The 18,082-nt window shown below is 44.1% G+C and overlaps 5 protein-coding genes and 1 long non-coding RNA gene across 8 annotated transcripts; 4 read left to right on the plus strand and 2 right to left on the minus strand.

Moving 5' to 3' along the window:
• The first annotated feature begins 363 nt into the window (after positions 1–363).
• Positions 364–3,064, plus strand: LOC117897861. The gene is made up of 2 exons (XR_004649113.1): positions 364–857; positions 921–3,064. It is a non-coding gene; the product is annotated as an uncharacterized LOC117897861 (long non-coding RNA).
• An 831-nt stretch (positions 3,065–3,895) lies between these two features.
• Positions 3,896–6,115, minus strand: LOC117897859 (peroxisomal membrane protein 11C). Of its 2 annotated transcripts, none has more exons than XM_034806933.1 (4): positions 5,954–6,115; positions 4,691–5,055; positions 4,572–4,631; positions 3,896–4,510 (listed from the first exon to the last, which is right to left on the minus strand). In XM_034806933.1, the coding sequence occupies exons 1-4, from the start codon at positions 6,020–6,022 to the stop codon at positions 4,303–4,305; spliced, it is 702 nt and encodes a 233-aa protein (XP_034662824.1). In that variant the 5' UTR covers positions 6,023–6,115; the 3' UTR covers positions 3,896–4,302. The 2 variants fall into 2 exon arrangements, with proteins under 2 accessions (XP_034662824.1, XP_034662823.1); XM_034806932.1 differs by lacking the exon at positions 5,954–6,115 and adding an exon at positions 5,532–5,645.
• A 337-nt stretch (positions 6,116–6,452) lies between these two features.
• Positions 6,453–9,298, plus strand: LOC117897851 (TAF5-like RNA polymerase II p300/CBP-associated factor-associated factor 65 kDa subunit 5L). Its single transcript, XM_034806921.1, has 5 exons — positions 6,453–6,869; positions 6,943–8,219; positions 8,280–8,580; positions 8,644–8,990; positions 9,056–9,298. Exons 1-5 carry the CDS (start codon positions 6,696–6,698, stop codon positions 9,201–9,203), a joined length of 2,247 nt encoding a protein of 748 aa, XP_034662812.1. The 5' UTR covers positions 6,453–6,695; the 3' UTR covers positions 9,204–9,298.
• Positions 9,299–9,335: 37 nt separating this feature from the next.
• LOC117897855 (transcription elongation factor B polypeptide 3) lies at positions 9,336–13,106 on the minus strand. Of its 2 annotated transcripts, none has more exons than XM_034806928.1 (8): positions 12,695–13,106; positions 11,781–12,473; positions 11,288–11,713; positions 10,989–11,209; positions 10,830–10,924; positions 10,502–10,701; positions 10,151–10,439; positions 9,336–10,086 (listed from the first exon to the last, which is right to left on the minus strand). In XM_034806928.1, the coding sequence occupies exons 1-8, from the start codon at positions 12,773–12,775 to the stop codon at positions 10,010–10,012; spliced, it is 2,082 nt and encodes a 693-aa protein (XP_034662819.1). In that variant the 5' UTR covers positions 12,776–13,106; the 3' UTR covers positions 9,336–10,009. The 2 variants fall into 2 exon arrangements, with proteins under 2 accessions (XP_034662819.1, XP_034662817.1); XM_034806926.1 differs by having other exon boundaries at positions 9,336–10,089; positions 10,148–10,439.
• Positions 13,107–13,396: 290 nt separating this feature from the next.
• LOC117896343 (uncharacterized protein CG4449-like) lies at positions 13,397–14,080 on the plus strand. The gene is made up of 2 exons (XM_034804586.1): positions 13,397–13,537; positions 13,604–14,080. The coding sequence occupies exons 1-2, from the start codon at positions 13,480–13,482 to the stop codon at positions 14,044–14,046; spliced, it is 501 nt and encodes a 166-aa protein (XP_034660477.1). The 5' UTR covers positions 13,397–13,479; the 3' UTR covers positions 14,047–14,080.
• Positions 14,068–15,073, plus strand: LOC117896342 (uncharacterized protein CG4449-like). Its single transcript, XM_034804585.1, has 5 exons — positions 14,068–14,203; positions 14,265–14,362; positions 14,430–14,608; positions 14,668–14,881; positions 14,949–15,073. The coding sequence occupies exons 1-5, from the start codon at positions 14,099–14,101 to the stop codon at positions 15,037–15,039; spliced, it is 687 nt and encodes a 228-aa protein (XP_034660476.1). The 5' UTR covers positions 14,068–14,098; the 3' UTR covers positions 15,040–15,073.
• The last annotated feature ends 3,009 nt before the right edge of the window (positions 15,074–18,082 follow it).

Raw genomic sequence — 18,082 nt, forward strand, 5'->3', positions numbered from 1 at the left:
ACTGTACTCCTGGCTGACATCTGTCAGCGGATGCTGTGTCGAATTTTAACAAAAGCATGCTCTACACTCTCTTAACTCTATTTTAGGCATTAATTGATTTTAGCATTATTTAAAGACACCATACACTCCACACACGATACGATACGATACGACAAGACACGCATTAAGAAGAACCTACAGGGATTTTATGGTAGAAAAACAAATTAAAAAAGGAAACAAAATAATTATAATATTAACAATACCAAAAAAGGCGAATGTTGAGCGATTGCTGCGCTGCAGAATAGTTAAATTTGTTTAGTTTTTAATGTATCAATTTGCAGAGATAAGCAATTTTTAATTAACAAATACGAGGATGTCGAGGAGAAAGAATTGTATGAGTATGGAGAATGGAATGCGGGTCTAGGGTAACCATGGATGCCTCTTAGTGTAACGGTTTCTGTTGTAGCGCCTCTACCTACAAAAATCTTAGTTTCCTTTGCCTTTAGGGATCCCCCGCCAACCACAGTGGTCGGTCCCGATGCAAGCCAAAGAGTGTATAAGAGCAATAAACCCAAAAAATAGAGAACGCAATGAATGCTAGTCAAATGCATTCTTACTAACCAATTACCCCATAAATAAATACCTATCTATATACAGTATACACACACACACACACACACACAAACATACCCATATACATAACGTGTAATGCCTTAGATAAGGTTAAGGAATGATTAAGGACTAAGAATGGATTAAGGAGCTAATCCCAAGCAAATCACCCACTTAAATCGCTTTAATGCCAACCACAAATCAAAACAAAAGCTTATTGACTACTTTTAAATGCAGTTTACATTCTATTGTACTACGATGCAATGCAAGTATATTCTACATATGTACATCCTATACCTATACCAAAAGCCTATACCTATACCTACACCTAGAGTTAGATCATACGAATAGTTTATAAATCAGGATATCAGGGGTTGCGGTGGACAGAAAAAGAGTTGAACATTTCGCTGGAATTAACCTTAAACTATATACAAGATACAGACATACATATAGCTATATATACATACATATATATATGAACAGTATGAGTATTAAAATGAAGGATGGTTTATAGGATATATTTTAAATCTGAAAGTTGAATGAATCACAAATACCCTGTAATATTTAAGCTAGACAAACTGTAAAGATAAAATGGTGCTTTAGCTGAATTATTAATAATTATAAGACTTACCTTGAGGGGCGGCTACAGTCAGTAGTTTCCCCTCGCTCATTGGATGGATGGATTCTTTTTAAATTACATTTTTTAGCCTCTTTTTTATTCTTACATACCCATTCAACTATTGGATGCAAAGTGTTTTAGCTCAAGCTTTGAATTTTCAGATACAACATACAAAAAAATACTCTCAACAATCACACACACTCGAAACTCGAACACTTGCATACATATTCGTGAAACAATTTTAAATATCTACCTACATTTACGATACTTTTTACTCACCAAGGACGAACAAAGGCGACGGCGAACAACTTTTAATGGAACATTTTAAGGCTTTTTCGGCCAGATGGCAATTGGCGCACTCAATCTCGATCGATCGTATGTTAAATCAGTTTTACTTTAAAGTTTTTAACGCTTTTACAAGCTAAACTACCAAAACAAAAACAAAAACGAAAAAAACAAAAAAAAAACGAGATTTTTAAATTTAGTCTACAAACATTTTAAACTTTTCCGCACTGGCTTTTCATCTAATTTAAAAAAGAAGACATTTTATTTTCAAAAGTAAAAGAAAAGGAAGAATCTTTATGTATCAATAAAACACACACAAGAAAAACAAGAAAAAAGACAAATTAATATTTAAACGAAATGTAAAGGAACCAAAATCGAACGCTTCCCACGCAAAACCGATAATATTAAATTTTAGCAAAGTAAAAGTAAAAAGTAATTAAGGAGTTTATGCAAAGCGAAATTAGACAACAATAAAATCTTAATTACCAATGCAACAAATACTATATAGTACAGATATATATATAAATATACATATATATACATACATATATTTTACAGACACAAGTCATCCGCTTATCTACTATACACCCCATTACTCTAAGACTCCTTCTACGAGAACACTATAAAAAGAAAGAGTAAAAAACTTATTTTTAAACTCAAGGTGAAAGAATCCGAAAATCCGATGGGAGGAAAATCTCTACTCTTATGCCGATATCTCTACACACACACACAAACACAAACATACACACGCATTAACTGTATACTGTAACCTACATACATATACCGTACTATACATACATATACTAAAACTACAGCTCTCTATACTAATCGATGCCCTTATATATACAGCGGATATTTTTACTATCGTATTACCGACTGATGATTGATCATCTGGTATTCAAAAATTCACACAAGACAACAAACAAACCACACAAGCGAACATGTGAGACACATTTTGGGGGAACATAAAAGCAAGAACTTTGCAAATTGAATTTTAAACAGTAGCACATGGAATTTGCTCGGCAAATGTGTTACAGTTAGGCCATAAGCATAGGCGATAAGGATAAGAACGCAATAAGAACGGTTTTTAATAAGACTATTATACAACCTACTATATACGAGTATATTATATATATACACAAAAGCAAAGAAGAGAAAAGAAAGGAATACGAGTATATATAATACCGAAATATTCAGAATTCAGAACGGAATACTAAGCTTTTAATGCAATAATCAAATACCACATACAATATGAATATATTTTAATAATACTTGAAGAAGAAGGAACACGAATACGAATACGAATCTGTGCGTTTGAATCCGTATACTTATGTATGTATGTAAACTGTTGTTATAGCAGGAAGAATGTGAAGCGGATTTAGAAGAATATTTAGTACGGGGTCGTCGCCACCGGCCAGCGAGATACCCCTAGATAAGGGTTGTATCCTCAGGGCTGGTGGTGGGGCGACCCAACTAATTGATTTTCCCACCTTATATAGGAATATAAACAAAAATTACTGCAGTGCCATTTTAAATAGCTTCCGATATATAAATTGTATACCTATTTATGTATGTAATAAAAACTATTACTACCTACATATATGTATATTGTTATGAGCAAGAGTTCAAATTGCATTATGGTTATAACAACTACACACACACACACACCCGCACACCCATAAACTCATTCATTCATTCACATGGATACACACAGCTACAAAAAAGCAAATGGAACAAAGTTGAACACTTTTTGTGAACTTTTTGAGGCTTTTTTTTTGTATACGAAATGCAAAAAGAACACGAACAGAACGAAATAAAAGGAAAGGGACGAATAATACTATAAATATAAACAATAATGATACGCATAACCGTACAACTCCTGTAGCTAGGTATATTATTGAACAATTAACAAATCCACAACAACAAATATCTCTATTTATATCAGACTAACGAGAATTTTAATGATACGCGCTAACAGATACGGGGGGCTATAATACAGGACTCCATTAATATTTCGTACATCTAAAGAGCTTACCCATGAAGCAAAAAGCAAAGCAGAGCAGAGAAAGAAACCCGAAGGATAATGATATAAATAATAATACCAATTGTTAATAATTATGCAGCATAAATAAGAATATATTTACTAACAAAATGTTATTTTAAACCATAGCCGAAGGCCACAGAAGACCAGCATGGAGGTCGTCGGTCATGTCGGTCGGTCGGTCATTCGGTGCCTCATGTAATTTAAATCGAAAAGTCGAGAAATTCAAGTTATAAACCCCTAAACATAACGAGTATAATAACAGACATATGAGTATTTTAAATATGCCTAGGGAAGAACATTGTATACAATGACTGCTAAACTGATGACAAATCGTATAAATGAAACAAACATAAACATAATTATTATTCATATTTCTTGTAATGAACCCTCGCCTCGGCAGGGCGATGACAATATTCATGAAGAGAGCGGAGCCTGTACATTATGTTAAGCCTTATATGCTGGCATGCTAAAGGCACACTAAAACAGAACAGAGAGCATACACATACTGTACTCCATTACATGTATCGGAACCTAACAGCAAACACACAATAAAATGAAGTATCAGATAATAAAGGACACACAGACCAAGAACCATCACAAGACTTTCTCAATTTTTAAGCGTGTATTTTGTGCTTCTCAATTATCTTACATGCTAGACACTTGTTGCGCGGTTAAACTTACTCTACTAACGTACAAAAACTTCTAAGGACTAGTTTAAAAATTTCGATCAACAAAAATACGAGTACAAAAAGGCGAGCGGCGACCACTACTTGTTCAGTCTTCTTTTTGCAAAGATCTGATAGATGCCCAGGCCGGCGGATAGGGTGCCTATCGCCCCCACCTGGAAGGTCGAGAGCTTGCCGCCCCACAGATAGCCTCCGGGAAGGGTGCTGACAGCGTGCACAAAGTCCAGGGATATGCGAGCGATGGACACCAGCTCGAGGCGATGCTTGGCCAAGGTAGTGGCATCAATGCTGCAAGTAGGGAATGAGTCAAGAGTGTTGGAAAATGTGTAACTGAAAATAGATAACTCACTCGCTTAGCTTTGGATTGCAGCTCAGTTTTTCCTGATTCAGGGAGAAGTTACGCATTGTTCTGCAAGAGAAACCCATGGGATTAGGCGATCTTGTAATTAAAATTAATTTTCAATGTACCGCATCAGGTTGAGGTAAACGGAGAGCACCCAGAATATGGAATTTACGTTGTCCCATCTGTCCGCATTCTTCACATCCACAATCTTGTGCTCGGCCAGCCAGCAGACCTTCTCGATTGGGTAGTACAGCAGGTCCACGATATTGGCCGTCACCCCCAGCACGGCCATAACGCGATCCGGCTCATTCTCCCCCAAGCCATACTCCAGGGCGTACTGTATCATGGGAATGTCGTCGATCAGCCGCAGGGTGGCCCTGGCTCCGGATATCTTTGAGCTGGCCGTGGCATATCGCTTGGCCAAATCGGGATTCCTCTTCGCATGGTAGCCAGCCACCAGTTTGGCACTGTAGCAGAGCGCTTTCATCACCTGTGAAAAGAAAGAGTGAGAGAGAAAGACAAATAGATATTATTTACTCAGTGCATTGGGTACAGCTGTGTATCCAATTTATCAAGCGAACAGCACCCCGTGTCTCTGTTTGCACTCACTTGACCCCTTTTACGGAGCCTCCCGCTATCCGATCCCCCTCGATCCCCTATAATTGCCATTTGTGGAATTGTTTTGTTGTCACAAACAGATAAAAAACCATCAGCGATAAAAAGAACACCAGGAATGCCACAAGCATCTTGCGTAAATGCTGCCACAAGACTGGAGTCAGAGGGAGTGAAATGGAGTCCTCCTCCTCCTGCACTGATGATGGCTTCAATGTTTACTCGACTGTCTATTAATATTGCAGGATATTTGCTTTGAAATCAATGGGAATGGGGTTCGACCGATTGCTTTTGTAGGTCATCGAATTTCCCCCTTGCTCCCCCATTCCGTGGCCAGTACGAAAGTGAACAAACCTTTCTCTCGCAGCGTATAATCTTCTTTATTTGGCAGCGGGTTAACTGCTTGCCGGCCATAGTATTCAACATTATCTTAAGTCAGCCGCCGACGACTAAACTCTTGTGAGTATTATTGCCTGAGCTGATAAGCCAGGTCGAATCATGCGAATCGAAGCCATTGCCAAATGCAAGAAGTGAGGCAAGGTCCAAAACTGAGACTTCCTCGTCGAAAGCTCTCAAAAACCACTGCGAAGAGCTGAAAAACCTGTTGGTTCAAGGTCGGGACGGAGACAGGCCCCTCTTAATGGACCCGTCATAATGCCACGATGCAGTTTCTTAAATGAATAGTATTAGGCGAACACACGCTTTTGAGTAAAGGGTAAACAAAACAGGTGGTGCCTATTAATTGTTAATTGATTTTGGTGCTTGATTGGTTTTACCTTATCACGCCCGCCATAGGAGTCGATAATATCACAGAATTCGCTCACGAACTTTGATGTGCTGCTCATGTTGGTTATGCTTAAAGATCAAGTACAAATACCGTTTTACAGTACCAAGTCAGTCAAACGCGCAGCGAAATGAAATAAAAGAAACAGAAACTGAACGGGAGCGGGAGGAGCAACAATAAAACAATAACAATCGAACAGCTGTTGTTGAAATTATGGCAGTCGATAGCTGTAAACACATCGATATTTGCTTTGTCGGCGTATCGGTGTCCCATCTCTACTGTGCTAAGATTTCTTCATATTCCATTAAATGCATCCAAACTTGCACAAAAACATAATAAACAACAAGAACAGCCATCAAGCTAAAGTTTTAGAGAAACGAATGAGCAAACCAAAACAAACTAATTTAGCAAAAACAAATTTCAAATCGTTACGTTACGCACGTCACGGCGGAACATGTAACGTAAAGAAATCTAATACATCGATAAATAAACTTACCATCGCTATGCAACTGCATAAAAATTATTAACTTTAGCGGCCCAAATCAATTTCGGTTCAATCAATTGTAAGCAATAGAAGACTGGAACCACGAAAAACGGGAAGTTACATTTTCAAAGCACATGATCGAGTAGAAGGAGCCTCATTGGTCAACGGAAGCGACTGTCAAAGCACGCAACACTGATGCTTGCGTGAGTTGCAGGACAGGATCAGGATTCTTTGCATCGACTGCTCAAATATGAGTTTGCCCAGTGCCAACATCAACAACAACAACAACAATAACCACGCGCACGCCTCTTCGCCCAACTACACTGGTGGCGCCGGCATAAAGACAACTGTAACCAAAAAATCCTCGAAAACCGATTTACTGCGCTGCGCCGTAGGACTGCTGCTGAAGCAGAAAAACTATGTGGTACGAGCTGTGCTGCTGCACCGCAAATCAATGTACTCTCCATATGCTAATCATTTTCACTTCCCCCCTACAGAGTAATGAGCGATTCCGCCGCTCGGACTTTCTCCTGCTGCAAAACAAAAATCAGTTTGCAGTGAGCAAAATGCTAGAGACGGACCTGCATGGCGGCAACAGTTTCACCTACTCGAACGTTCAGGTGATCACCAACAACCAGCACATGGTGGACCAGCAGTTCGGACGCTTCTCGCAGTTCGTGGAGGCCCAGCCGGAGCCGCTGCGAATCGAGATGAAGCGCTTCTACGGGCCCATGCTGTGCCACTTCTACTTGGATCTGCTGAAAGCACGTGAAGCCAAGGGCGCCGTCGAGCTGCTGAGAAAGTATGCACATCTGGTGGCGCCGGTGGACCTGTACGACGCCCCTTTGCCCACTAAGATCAATGGCTGCACCAGCACAGAGTCAACCTTCCACATACGCTTTGCGCGGGAGGCGCAGGACACCGGCGACACGGAGCTGGACTACTTCATGAACCTGCTGCAGATACTCAGTGGCTGCATTAAGCTGGAAACTGCCGAGGCAGACGACATCGTGGCCCACTTTCGCTCCTCCAAGTACGAGCTGCACACCACATCTCAGGTGGTGGACAAGATGTGTGGCTATCTGCAGCGCCGTGGCCATGTGCTGATCATGAACCTGCTGTACACCTGGCTGCATGTGCAGATCGTGGAGAACGAGCAGCGCGTCTTCAGCGAAGATCATCTGATGGGACTGACAGACGACGTCGATGCAGAGGATGTGGAAGACGCATCCGGCACTTTCAGTATTCGTAACGAGCAGAAGCCGGGCAAGTCCAGTGCAGAGAAAAATAGCAGAAAACGACCCGCCGAGGAGCCAACCGTCAAGCTGGAGAGCGACATAAAGAAGGAGCCGGACGGCGACGAATTCGCAGAGGCCGTTAGGTCGCAGCTCAACGTTGATGGCTGCTTGGAAACCCTCAAGTCCTGCACATCTCAAGTACTCAAGGCTCAGATCGAACTCCCACGCTTCCTGAAGATCAGCGAGCGTACGCGTGGCCTCACTGCGGCTCATGTGGATGCCAGCGAGTGCCACATGGTGGCGGGCTTCGACAACTCCTCCGTTCAGCTGTGGCAGCTCAATCAGCACAGTTGTCGGGGCAAGAGCTTCTACAGACGCTACCCGCAATCGCAGTGCCCCTGGGAGCTCAACAACTGCGAGAACAACGAGGAGGAAGAGGATGAGACAGCAAGCAACGAGGAAAAAACTGAATTCACAGAGGAAGAGCGTCGGCAACGCAGCAGAGCGGAGCGCCTAAAATATGCAGACAATTCCTTGTAAGTGAAGCGTTTTCTCCACTACTGAACAATTTCTTTGAACATAATTTCGTTACACAGCAATGAATATGGCGGCCTGCAGCTGCGTGGGCATACCAGAGGCGTCACCGACGTACGCTTCTCTGCTCACTATCCGCTCCTGTACAGCGTCTCGAAGGACTCCACAATGCGCTGTTGGCGGGCCCACAACCTGCATTGCGCTGCCATATACCGCAGCCACAACTATCCTATTTGGTGCATGGACGAGAGCCCCGTGGGCCAGTATGTGGTCACAGGCTCCAAAGATTTGAGCGCCCGCCTGTGGTCCCTGGAACGCGAGCACGCACTCATTATCTATGCAGGCCACACGCAGGACGTAGAGGTGGGCTAGCAAGATAACTATTTTTCCTGTAAACATATGCCTAAAGTTCTGATTTATTTACAGTGCGTTGCCTTTCATCCGAATGGAAACTACTTGGCCACTGGATCCGCAGATCACTCGGTGCGTTTGTGGTGTGCCACCAGCGGCAAGCTGATGCGTGTGTTTGCAGATTGCCGCCAAGCAGTGACCAACCTGGCGTTCAGTCCCGATGGCAAAATGCTGGCCGCCGCCGGGGAGGAGGCCAAGGTGCGCATATTCGATCTGGCCGCTGGGGCACAGCTCAGCGAGCTGAAGGATCATCCGGCACCGGTTAGCTCTTTGGCTTGGAGTCCACACAATCAGCACTTGGCCACAACCTGCAGCGATGGCAGCTTGAGGCTCTGGGACATCAAGAAGCTCACTCCCATGAGGTGGGTATTTCCATTTGCATTTCCGAATTGATTTGTAATGAGTTTCTCTTTTTCCCCACACACAGTGAGAACAGCAGTGGGGGATGTTCCACCTCATCGACCTCTTACCTATCGGGCACGTCGAATCGCCTGTTAGCCATGAATAGTTCCTGCCAGCGGTTGGTCGATGTGTTCTACGGAAGCAGCAAGACGCTCTACTGCATTGGAGCTTAATCGAGAACAAATGAATTTCCAGTTCCAATGTTTTATGCTTGAAAATAATTTATTTGTAATAAGTCTGTATAATATTACTGTTACTATTATGTGTATGTGTGTGTTTGTGTGTGTGGGCAACAATTGGTTTCCTCTTTGTCTCTGCTAGGGGGGCGGGTTGTATTCTATATTCTATAATTTATCCCATTATATTAACAATTAGTGTGATCGATCGACTCCTCTCAAATGTCAGCAAGTCTCTGGTCGGCCATTGAGCTACTGATTACTGACTGATTCATACAACTTCCTTGGTTTACTAGTGGAATAAAAGGCCTTTGATTATAGCATTAGGTTTATAAATTTCGATTAACATGTGGGATTAACATAGATGTATATACAATTTTGAGTCTGAATCTGAAACGGCCTGGAACCACTTCTTCTCCTCTGTTTGACTTTCGACACTCGCACAGCCCTCTGGGACAAACGAACTTAAATTTAGAATTTATCTTATTGACAATTGAGTTTAGACAGATCCAACTACAAACCTGAACATAATCGAATCTCTCCAACAACAAAACTTTGACTTACAATAGCTATAAATCGAACTTAGGAGCTATAGTACACGATAGAATCAATGTGTGAATTATCCAAGGGGATAGAACATGAATAAATAATAACCTGGGCGGTACCGGATGCCGCAAACGGATCTCCCGTGAAGAAGAGAAAAACATGCGGCCGCCGCATTACAGTTTGAAGTTGATGATGTGTTTTGTTGAGTATAAGATTGATTGTAACATTGTAATAGCTGCCCCCTACTATTTCACATTCTATCTCTTGTGGCGTCCGCGCATAAACTGCAAGGTCTTGGCCATCAGAGGAGCCTTTTTGGGTCGCATGGGAGCCACAGCTGCAGAAGGAAAAATTAAGTTAAATCACACAAAATTCACACTTCCCAATTCACTTACCCATTTGCGCCGTGTCACGCCCGGCACCCAGTACTCGCAGTCGGGCATCGCCCACCTTGGCCGCATTGGGCGTCACACTGGAGAGGGCCGCCACTCGGGCGGCTGGTGTTGCTATCAGTTTGCCCCTGGTGCCGTACTGCTCCTGCTTGCGTTGCACGTTGCGTGGAGGCTTTACCATCGAGTCCACGAATGCCAACTGAGTTTTGCGCACTGGAGCCTCGCTGATTTTCTGCGAGGCCCGGATGCTCTCCGCGAGTATGCTGAGCTTGCGATCCTTCTCCTCTTGGCAGCGCTGCAAGGGAAAATATCTTAGCTTTATGTTCGTTTTTCAGATAATGAAAGGTCGGTGCGTACCAAGAACATTTCACGCCATGTCTCCATCTCCTCACGCCTCTGGCTGCGACAGTTGCGCGTGACATGCATCTGCCATAGGATATCGCTATCTTCCATTAGATACGGATTGTACTCCTCGAAGTTTAACAGCTGCTGAGGCGTTGCTCTCTCCAGAACCGGTCGAAGTACCTCAAAAGGCACGCCACCGGTGTACTCCAAGGCTGTCAGACAACAAATTAAAGTTAGCAACCCAAAGCACATTTTGAGACCAAAGACCAAAAACAAAATATTGTTTTTGTTTGGTAAGCAAAACTTGAAATACATTTAAGTCCATTCCATTCTCACTTACCATCAATATTCTTCTGAAGGACTCGAGTGCACAGATCAAATAGTGAGGCCACCTGCAGAATTTGGCCAGTCCTCACACCTGAGTAGATCTTAGTGCTGCCGTTCAACCAAAAGACATAATCAAATGGTTGATTGGTAAGAGACTAGAGGAAGTACCCACCGCATTGTCTTTGAGGAAATGCCTGCGGCCAGGGCCTCCGATTCGTTGAAGTAGCGCGCGGCAGAGGGCTTGTGGGATCCCCCGCCATGGTTGAATACCACATCCATGACCGTCTGATTAAGGGGCAAGGGTTTGTAGTTGTTCGAAATGGTTGGCAGCTCTAGGGCAATGCTCGGATCCAGTGGCTCCAGCTTGGCGGTGGAGGCCAGTAGCTCGGGTTTCTAAGGGAAGAGCATTTTATGATTTTATGATTATCAATGGTCGGATCTATGGACTTGGAGCGACTTTTGGTAAATTACTTTGGTAGTGACGGGTCGGCTGCTGCTGGAGGAAGCCTCCCTGTAGGATGGTGCAACAGCTGCTGCGGCAGCTGCTGCTGATGATGTTGAGGAAGTAGAGGCTGCTGTGGTGTGTGGCTTGGCCACATGCTTAGCTTTGAAGCTGCTTTTCTTGCTGCTGCTCATGGGCATGTTGAGCATGCCGAGAACGTCATCGAAATTGGCGCCCATGCTGGAGTCGAAGCCATCCACAGACTCCTCTTGACCGGTTATATCTTTGGTCGTTTTGGTTTTCGCTATTTTGGGCTTGGGTGTGGCGAACTCCTCCTCCTGCCGCTGCGGGCTGTGATGTCGCTTGGATGACTTGGACGATGAGGAAGATGACTTGTGCCTATCCGATTTACCTTTCGGTGTTTTTTGATCGATGTGTTTAGGTTTTTCCTTATCCTGAGAGAAGTATAAGTTAATGGAAGCCATATGACGATGTTGTCAATGGTAAAGTCTTCTTTCTTACCTCTTTCAAGCTCTTTTCGTGCTTTGATTCGCGGTGTTCTTTCTCGTTTTTGTGACTCTCGGATTTGCTGCTGTGGTGGCTTGTGCTGGTGCTGTTCCTGTGACTGCTGCTGCTGCTGCGCGACTTGTTTGATGAGGACGAGTCCTTAGTCTTGTGTTCGCCATTAGATTTCTCGTCCCTGTGCTGCTTGGACTCCTTGTGGCTCTCCCTTTCCTTGTCCTTTTCCTTGTCCTTGTCCCTCGACCTATCATGGCGGCTGCTCTTGTGTTTCTTGTCCGATTCGGACTTGGAGCTCTTCGAGTGATGCTTACTGCTGCTGCTTCTCTCGGACTTGCTCTTGGAGCTGCTCTCGTCGTGCCGGGACTTTCGCTTGCTGCTGCTGTGTGCGTCGTCGCCGCTGGATGAATTGCTGCCTTTGTACTCCTGTTCCTTGTCATCCTCACTGGATCGCCGACCATTCGATTTTCCCGAATCCTCCTCGTGGCTTGTGTTTGCCGTTGCCGATGGCGTTGGCTCGGCGGGCTCCTCCTCGGCGGCCACCATGGCCTTCCATCGTGTGACTAGAGTGCGGGCGGCCACCCCAACCTCGCCGTTCAATTTTCGCAGAGCATTCACCGTCTTGCCAATGCCCGTCTCCTGCAGGTGCTCGAATTTGATGGGCAGATTGAACAGCTTTGTGATGCAGTGCATCAGCTGGGGGTTGAAAATATTTTTACAGACGATTAGAGGTTAGATTAGACCCTAGCTTAGGGTCTAAGCCATGCGGCAGGTCTCTGAAATGTTTTGACATTTCGCAAGAAAATGAAAGGGACCAGGTGCACGACCCCGACGACTGACAAAACTGACATCAAGCGGTATGTATGGGTGAGGGTAGGGGACACAAACATTAAACACACACACACACACACACTTACCCTCTTCTCGTCCTCGCCGTGCCTCTCGATGCTCCGCTGATAGTGACGCACAACATCGACCAGATTGTTTGTGGACGTCATTGCCGTGAGAGGATCGAGTTGCTGCTGGCTCTGCTAACGTCAAATTGCCTATTCACTTTTCTTTTCGCTTTTCTTCTGCTTCAGAGACCACTTTCTTAGACCCAACAGAAAAATGGCACGCAAGCAGCTTCGTCAAGAGCTATTTGCACGGGGTTTTAAAACACGAAATATCAACGCGAGGACACACAGGAGCACACACACAAAATGCCCTTCGGGGCAGCGGCTATAGCGAATCTGCTATAGTTTTAAGTACATTTAGTTGGCACAAATGTTAATTTACTATTAAAGTGCTGGCTGGAAGAGCCATTCACAACGATTTCTGAATAATTTTGCATGACATTCACAGCTCAGATTTGCGAACAGCTGAGACAAATCGATGTCAAATGCAATCGTTTATCGTAAATAAGGTATTTCAAAGAATAAGTAATGTTACCAGCAAAATAATGCTTTCAGCCCACAGACAATGGCTTCACTAAACGGATTTTTTATTTACTGTCTGGGCTGAGAGTTTGATAGTTTTATTAAAAATAAGATAAAAAGCAGTAGGCTTCGGTATATTGACAGTAGGTATATTTTGAAAATGAGATATTTTGGTATATTATTGAAGGTTGTTCCGTCTATTTTATCAATAAGCGGGCACTTTAGCGTCCTGTCAACAAAATATAAATTTAAATTTTAAATTTGTTTCCCAGATTAACGCTGAAATGTCTGACGACGAGTACGACATATTTAGCTCCTTACGAACCATTAATCGCGTTACTGGTAGCACAACTAAAAAGCATATAATTCGATGGATTGATTTAACAAATCAAATGTTTTCTTTTGCAGTTCCTCCTAAAGAGACTTACAGTCCCACGAATGACTCGTTCTCCAAGGAGCTGGAGGCTGAGCTACTTGTTGAGCATTCCACTACCAAGAAGTCCAGCAAAGCCAAAGTGAATGATACAACCACAGCACCGACCAAGAAAAAGGGCCGCAAGGGCAAGAAAAATGTGCAGCAAGATGAGAAGCCGCCCATAGAGGAGGAAGCAACAGGCGGACAAGCAGAAGAGCCGTCACGTTCGCTCACCCCCGTCTCCAAAATGTTGTTAGAGCTGGAGCAAGAGAAGGCTAAAGCAGAGGAAGCGAAAACCCTCTCTGGGCCCGTGGCCAGACGCACCCGCTCCTCGCTGGGCAAAGTGGCCCAGCAACCTGAGGCCAAGCAGCCATCACCATCACCGCCCAAGCGGAGAGTGTTGATAAAAAAAGAACGACAGTCAATCCAAGTCTGACCAAAGACAGACCACCATATTGGAATCTTTCAGTGGGTCCGTTTCCATTCCAATGCCCACCAGTCGGCGGCAACAGATGGCTGAGCTAGCAGCGCGATCAAATGTTTTGGATAGCATTGACTTGGTATCTGATGTGTTACCACGTGTCGAGGGTTTTGTAAGTAATTGCCAAATTGTGTGTGGAATCGATTAATGTTAACACTATCCTTTTGCCGTAGGTGAATCTTGACTCTGACGACGAGGCCGAGGACTCTAAACCAGTGGAGGAAGCACCTGTTGAATCTGAGAATCCACCCATGGATATAGCCTTGTCTTGGTACGATATTGGTAGAGAAATTGGCATAGTCTTCTTCCTACAGCATTTTTTCCGATCTTACCCATAGGTTGGGGGAGATACAGAACTACAAGTTGCGTCGGCATCGGAAATTTGTGCACATGTTCAAGGAGGTGGCCGAGCGCAATGGCGTGGATGTGGAAGATATTCTGATTGACATGTACGACACTCTGGTAGAGCCCACCGATACGCCCCACAGCATTCGCCTCATGAAGTTTCACACTCTGAGTAAGTGCTCCTTGAATTAATAACCCAAAGAGACATCTCACCTTTAATTATCCATGCAGAAGGTCGCGCAATGAAGTCGGATAATAGCCACAAGAACGGGGCCGCCGCTTCCTCCGTTTTGATGAAGAAAGCACACAAATTCCAGTTGAAAGTTCAGGGTGATAAGTTCAAGCGGCCCATCCTGATAGGCATGAAGAAGAAGGATGTCTTCAAGTTATTGTATCTGAAGTGTGCCGACGAACTGAACTGTGATGTCCATCTGGTGAAATTATTGTAAGTAAATCGTTGCTGCAAATGTAACAATATAATATAAAGCCTGATTCTATATCTAATAAAACAGCTTCGATGGAGACCTACTGGATCCCGAAGATACACCCAAAGCCCAGGGTATGGAAGGCAACGAAATAATTGATTTACATTTGAAGACCTAAAAGAATTGACCCCATAAGTTTAAGTATTAATGTTTGAGTTGTGTTTTGAGTTAGTTTGAATTTTGGTTTGATGATGTGAATTCATATTGTTTTGGTTTAAAGAATAATTATAGTTAAGAATGTCGAGCTCGGGGAAGGGGCATCTCTCCAATACGAAATAATTGATTTACATTTGAAGACCTAAAAGAATTGACCCCATAAGTTTAAGTATTAATATTCCTTTAAGATTTCTATTGTTTTGAGTTAGTTTGAATTTTGGTTGGATGATGTGAATTCATATTGTTTTTGTTTAAAGAATAATTATAGTTAAGAATATCGAGCGCGGGGAAGGGGCATCTCTCCCACCCCCAACCCCTAGCATCCATGCCATGCACCCCTAATAGTACATTACTTTGTTTATCTAGCATAGACTGCTGTCGGGCTTTCATATTTGCGGGGGGTGGCACTTGGGGTGGATTTGTTGTTGTGCGGCTTTGGGGTGGTGTTTGGAATAGTTTGAAAGCCTCATTCTGCCGGCTTTCCTCTCTCTCTCTCTCCGGCTGTGGCTCTCCCCTATCCTTGTGCAGTTTCCCCTGGAATTTCGCTGCAAAAATTCTGACACAGGACCAAAGAGGAAACTCTTCAGAGAGCAAAGGCAAAGCTCTCTCTGGAGAAAAGCTCTCTCTGTCTCTCCTCTCTCTCGCTTCGAGTTTAGTCAGCTGCCAGTAGATTTTCCGACTCGTCGTTTCCTTTTCAATCAGAAGACAGAAAGAGTTTATCCTTCGTGCTTGATGGACGCCTTTTGTTCGCGCTTGTGCAGCCTTCAGAGAAACCAACAAATATCATTTTCAATCGTATGAAACTCATTGTTATTGAGCATTGTTTCGTTTTCCAATTTGTTTGCCCGCCCCCTTGCGCTCTCGCCACCACCCCCCCCCTACATGCCAGTGTCAATGTTTGTGTGTGAAAATAAACGTGAAAAAATCAAGTGAATATTCTCCCCTCCATATAAAAGTGTCGTGTTAACCCACAGCCCCCCACCATATCATACATAGTATATAGTATACGAACGAGTATATGTGCATATATTTGGCGCCCAAAACTGTCGAAATAAGCGAAGGATACTCCCTACCCCACAGGCAGGCGTTGTTGTGACGATTCTTATAGGTAAGGCATACTGTACCGTAGATATCCCATTCCGAGTTATAGTCCTCCCACCCCACCCACTGCTGACATTGACAGTGACTCTGACAAATGTGTTGGCCATGTTTACTTGGTGGCTTAAACAAGTTAATTGCCGTGCGCCAGACACAAAAACCAACAGCAAACAAAGCGCCTCCTGCTCCTGCCGCAGCTCCACATCCAACTCCAACTCTACTCTTTGTGTCTCTCTCAGTCGGTGTCCTGCCGCTCCCTTTGGCCCGTGGCGGTACACGTGTTCATCAATTATTCAGGCTGATTGTTGGCATTAAATATTAAAGGATGGCTCTGCTGGATATGTGCTGCTTATGGGAGAACCAACCAGATCGAACCAAAGAACTACTCGCAGAGAGAGAGACCCTTTACGGCCTGGCCCATGCTAGCGCTAAAAATAAAACGTGACACCTGCAAAAATGTGCCTCAATGTACGCACCACCTAGCCACCACCTGCTGGCCACCCACTCATCCAGCCCCCAAATCCCAACCCATTCCAACCTGCACAGGCTAATGGCCTTGGCTGGCTGGCAAAGGCATTACTAGTTAAGGGATTTGGCTTCAAATGGGACTCGGAGGGCCTCTCGATTCTGCTCTGATTGCTCTGTCAGCAATCGAATGCTGCAGCATGTTGATTGGCCTGCCACCTCCCATCCGCCCACTCCCACTCCCTTCCGCTTGCCTCCTGCTGAACGACCTTCAAATTGGCAGCATGCAGCATTCGTGTGGCATGTATCGTAATTAATAATGCCAACTTCCCCCTAAAAGCTTTCCCATCCCATGCCATGGTCAGCAGCAGTGAGTGCAGCAGCTGCACAAATGCATCCGGTCGAGAGAAAACTCACAGAAGTGCATGGAAAATCCATATGTATGCACAAACATATTATGTACATGCATACATTCTGTAGAGGGTAAAAGATAAGGTAATATGTCGGGGTATTATCTTTATTATTAATCAGAAATGTATCTAGATAATATGGCTGGTTTTTTGTGCCACAAATGTGACTGTGGCTTGCACATTTTCAAAGATACTTCGCTGATTTTTGGCATGTTTAAACATAACACCAATATCTAGCCATAAACCAAGAATCACCGTGATTGAGCAACTATAACAGTCGAAATAAGTACACATCTGTGTACCTCTTGATTCGCCGTCCCGACCCTAGTCCCATTTTTTCTCAGGCTATTTATAGCCAACGATGCGACAGACCGGAAGTAACGTAAAACGTAACAAATGACACTTTGGGGCACAATTTGCACACGTGTCGCATACGCAGCACACATACACAGACTCGTTCTCTTAGGTAAATGCAACACCACAAACACACACACACACACATGCTCCTCTTCTGCTATGTTTGTGCCACGTTAACATGCCTCGTTGCCTGTTTTTTTGGTTGCATTGTCCTCTGTCCTGGCCTGGCCTGTCCTGTCCGACTCTTTGGCCCTGGACATGGACATGTTGTATGTCCAGTCGTTTTTCTGGCCTCTCCTTGGTCGTGTATTTTTTTTGCATTTGTGTGCAACAAGCAAAAAACAACATGGAAGAAAATCACAAAACAAACTGACGCCATTTTGCCATTAATCCCGACCACTTTATGGCCAGAAACAAACAAACAAACTTGCCTCCCGACCTCACCGACCCTCTGCCATGCAGTTTTGATACCCTAGAATTTGGATGCGGCAACTGGCAGTCGTTTCGGTTTATGGAGTGCACTTGGGAGTAGTCACTGTGGGAGAATATATCCTCCAGTCTCAGCTTCAGCTGCTTGTATGTTCCACCCCACAAAGGAAAGATACAACAAGCCCTGCCTCTACTTCTTTCACTATTCAATCAAAGTCCAGGGTATAGCTAGTTCGTAGCTAAAAC

This window comes from Drosophila subobscura, chromosome O, assembly GCF_008121235.1.
Source record: "Drosophila subobscura isolate 14011-0131.10 chromosome O, UCBerk_Dsub_1.0, whole genome shotgun sequence".
Lineage (NCBI taxonomy): Eukaryota > Metazoa > Arthropoda > Insecta > Diptera > Drosophilidae > Drosophila > Drosophila subobscura.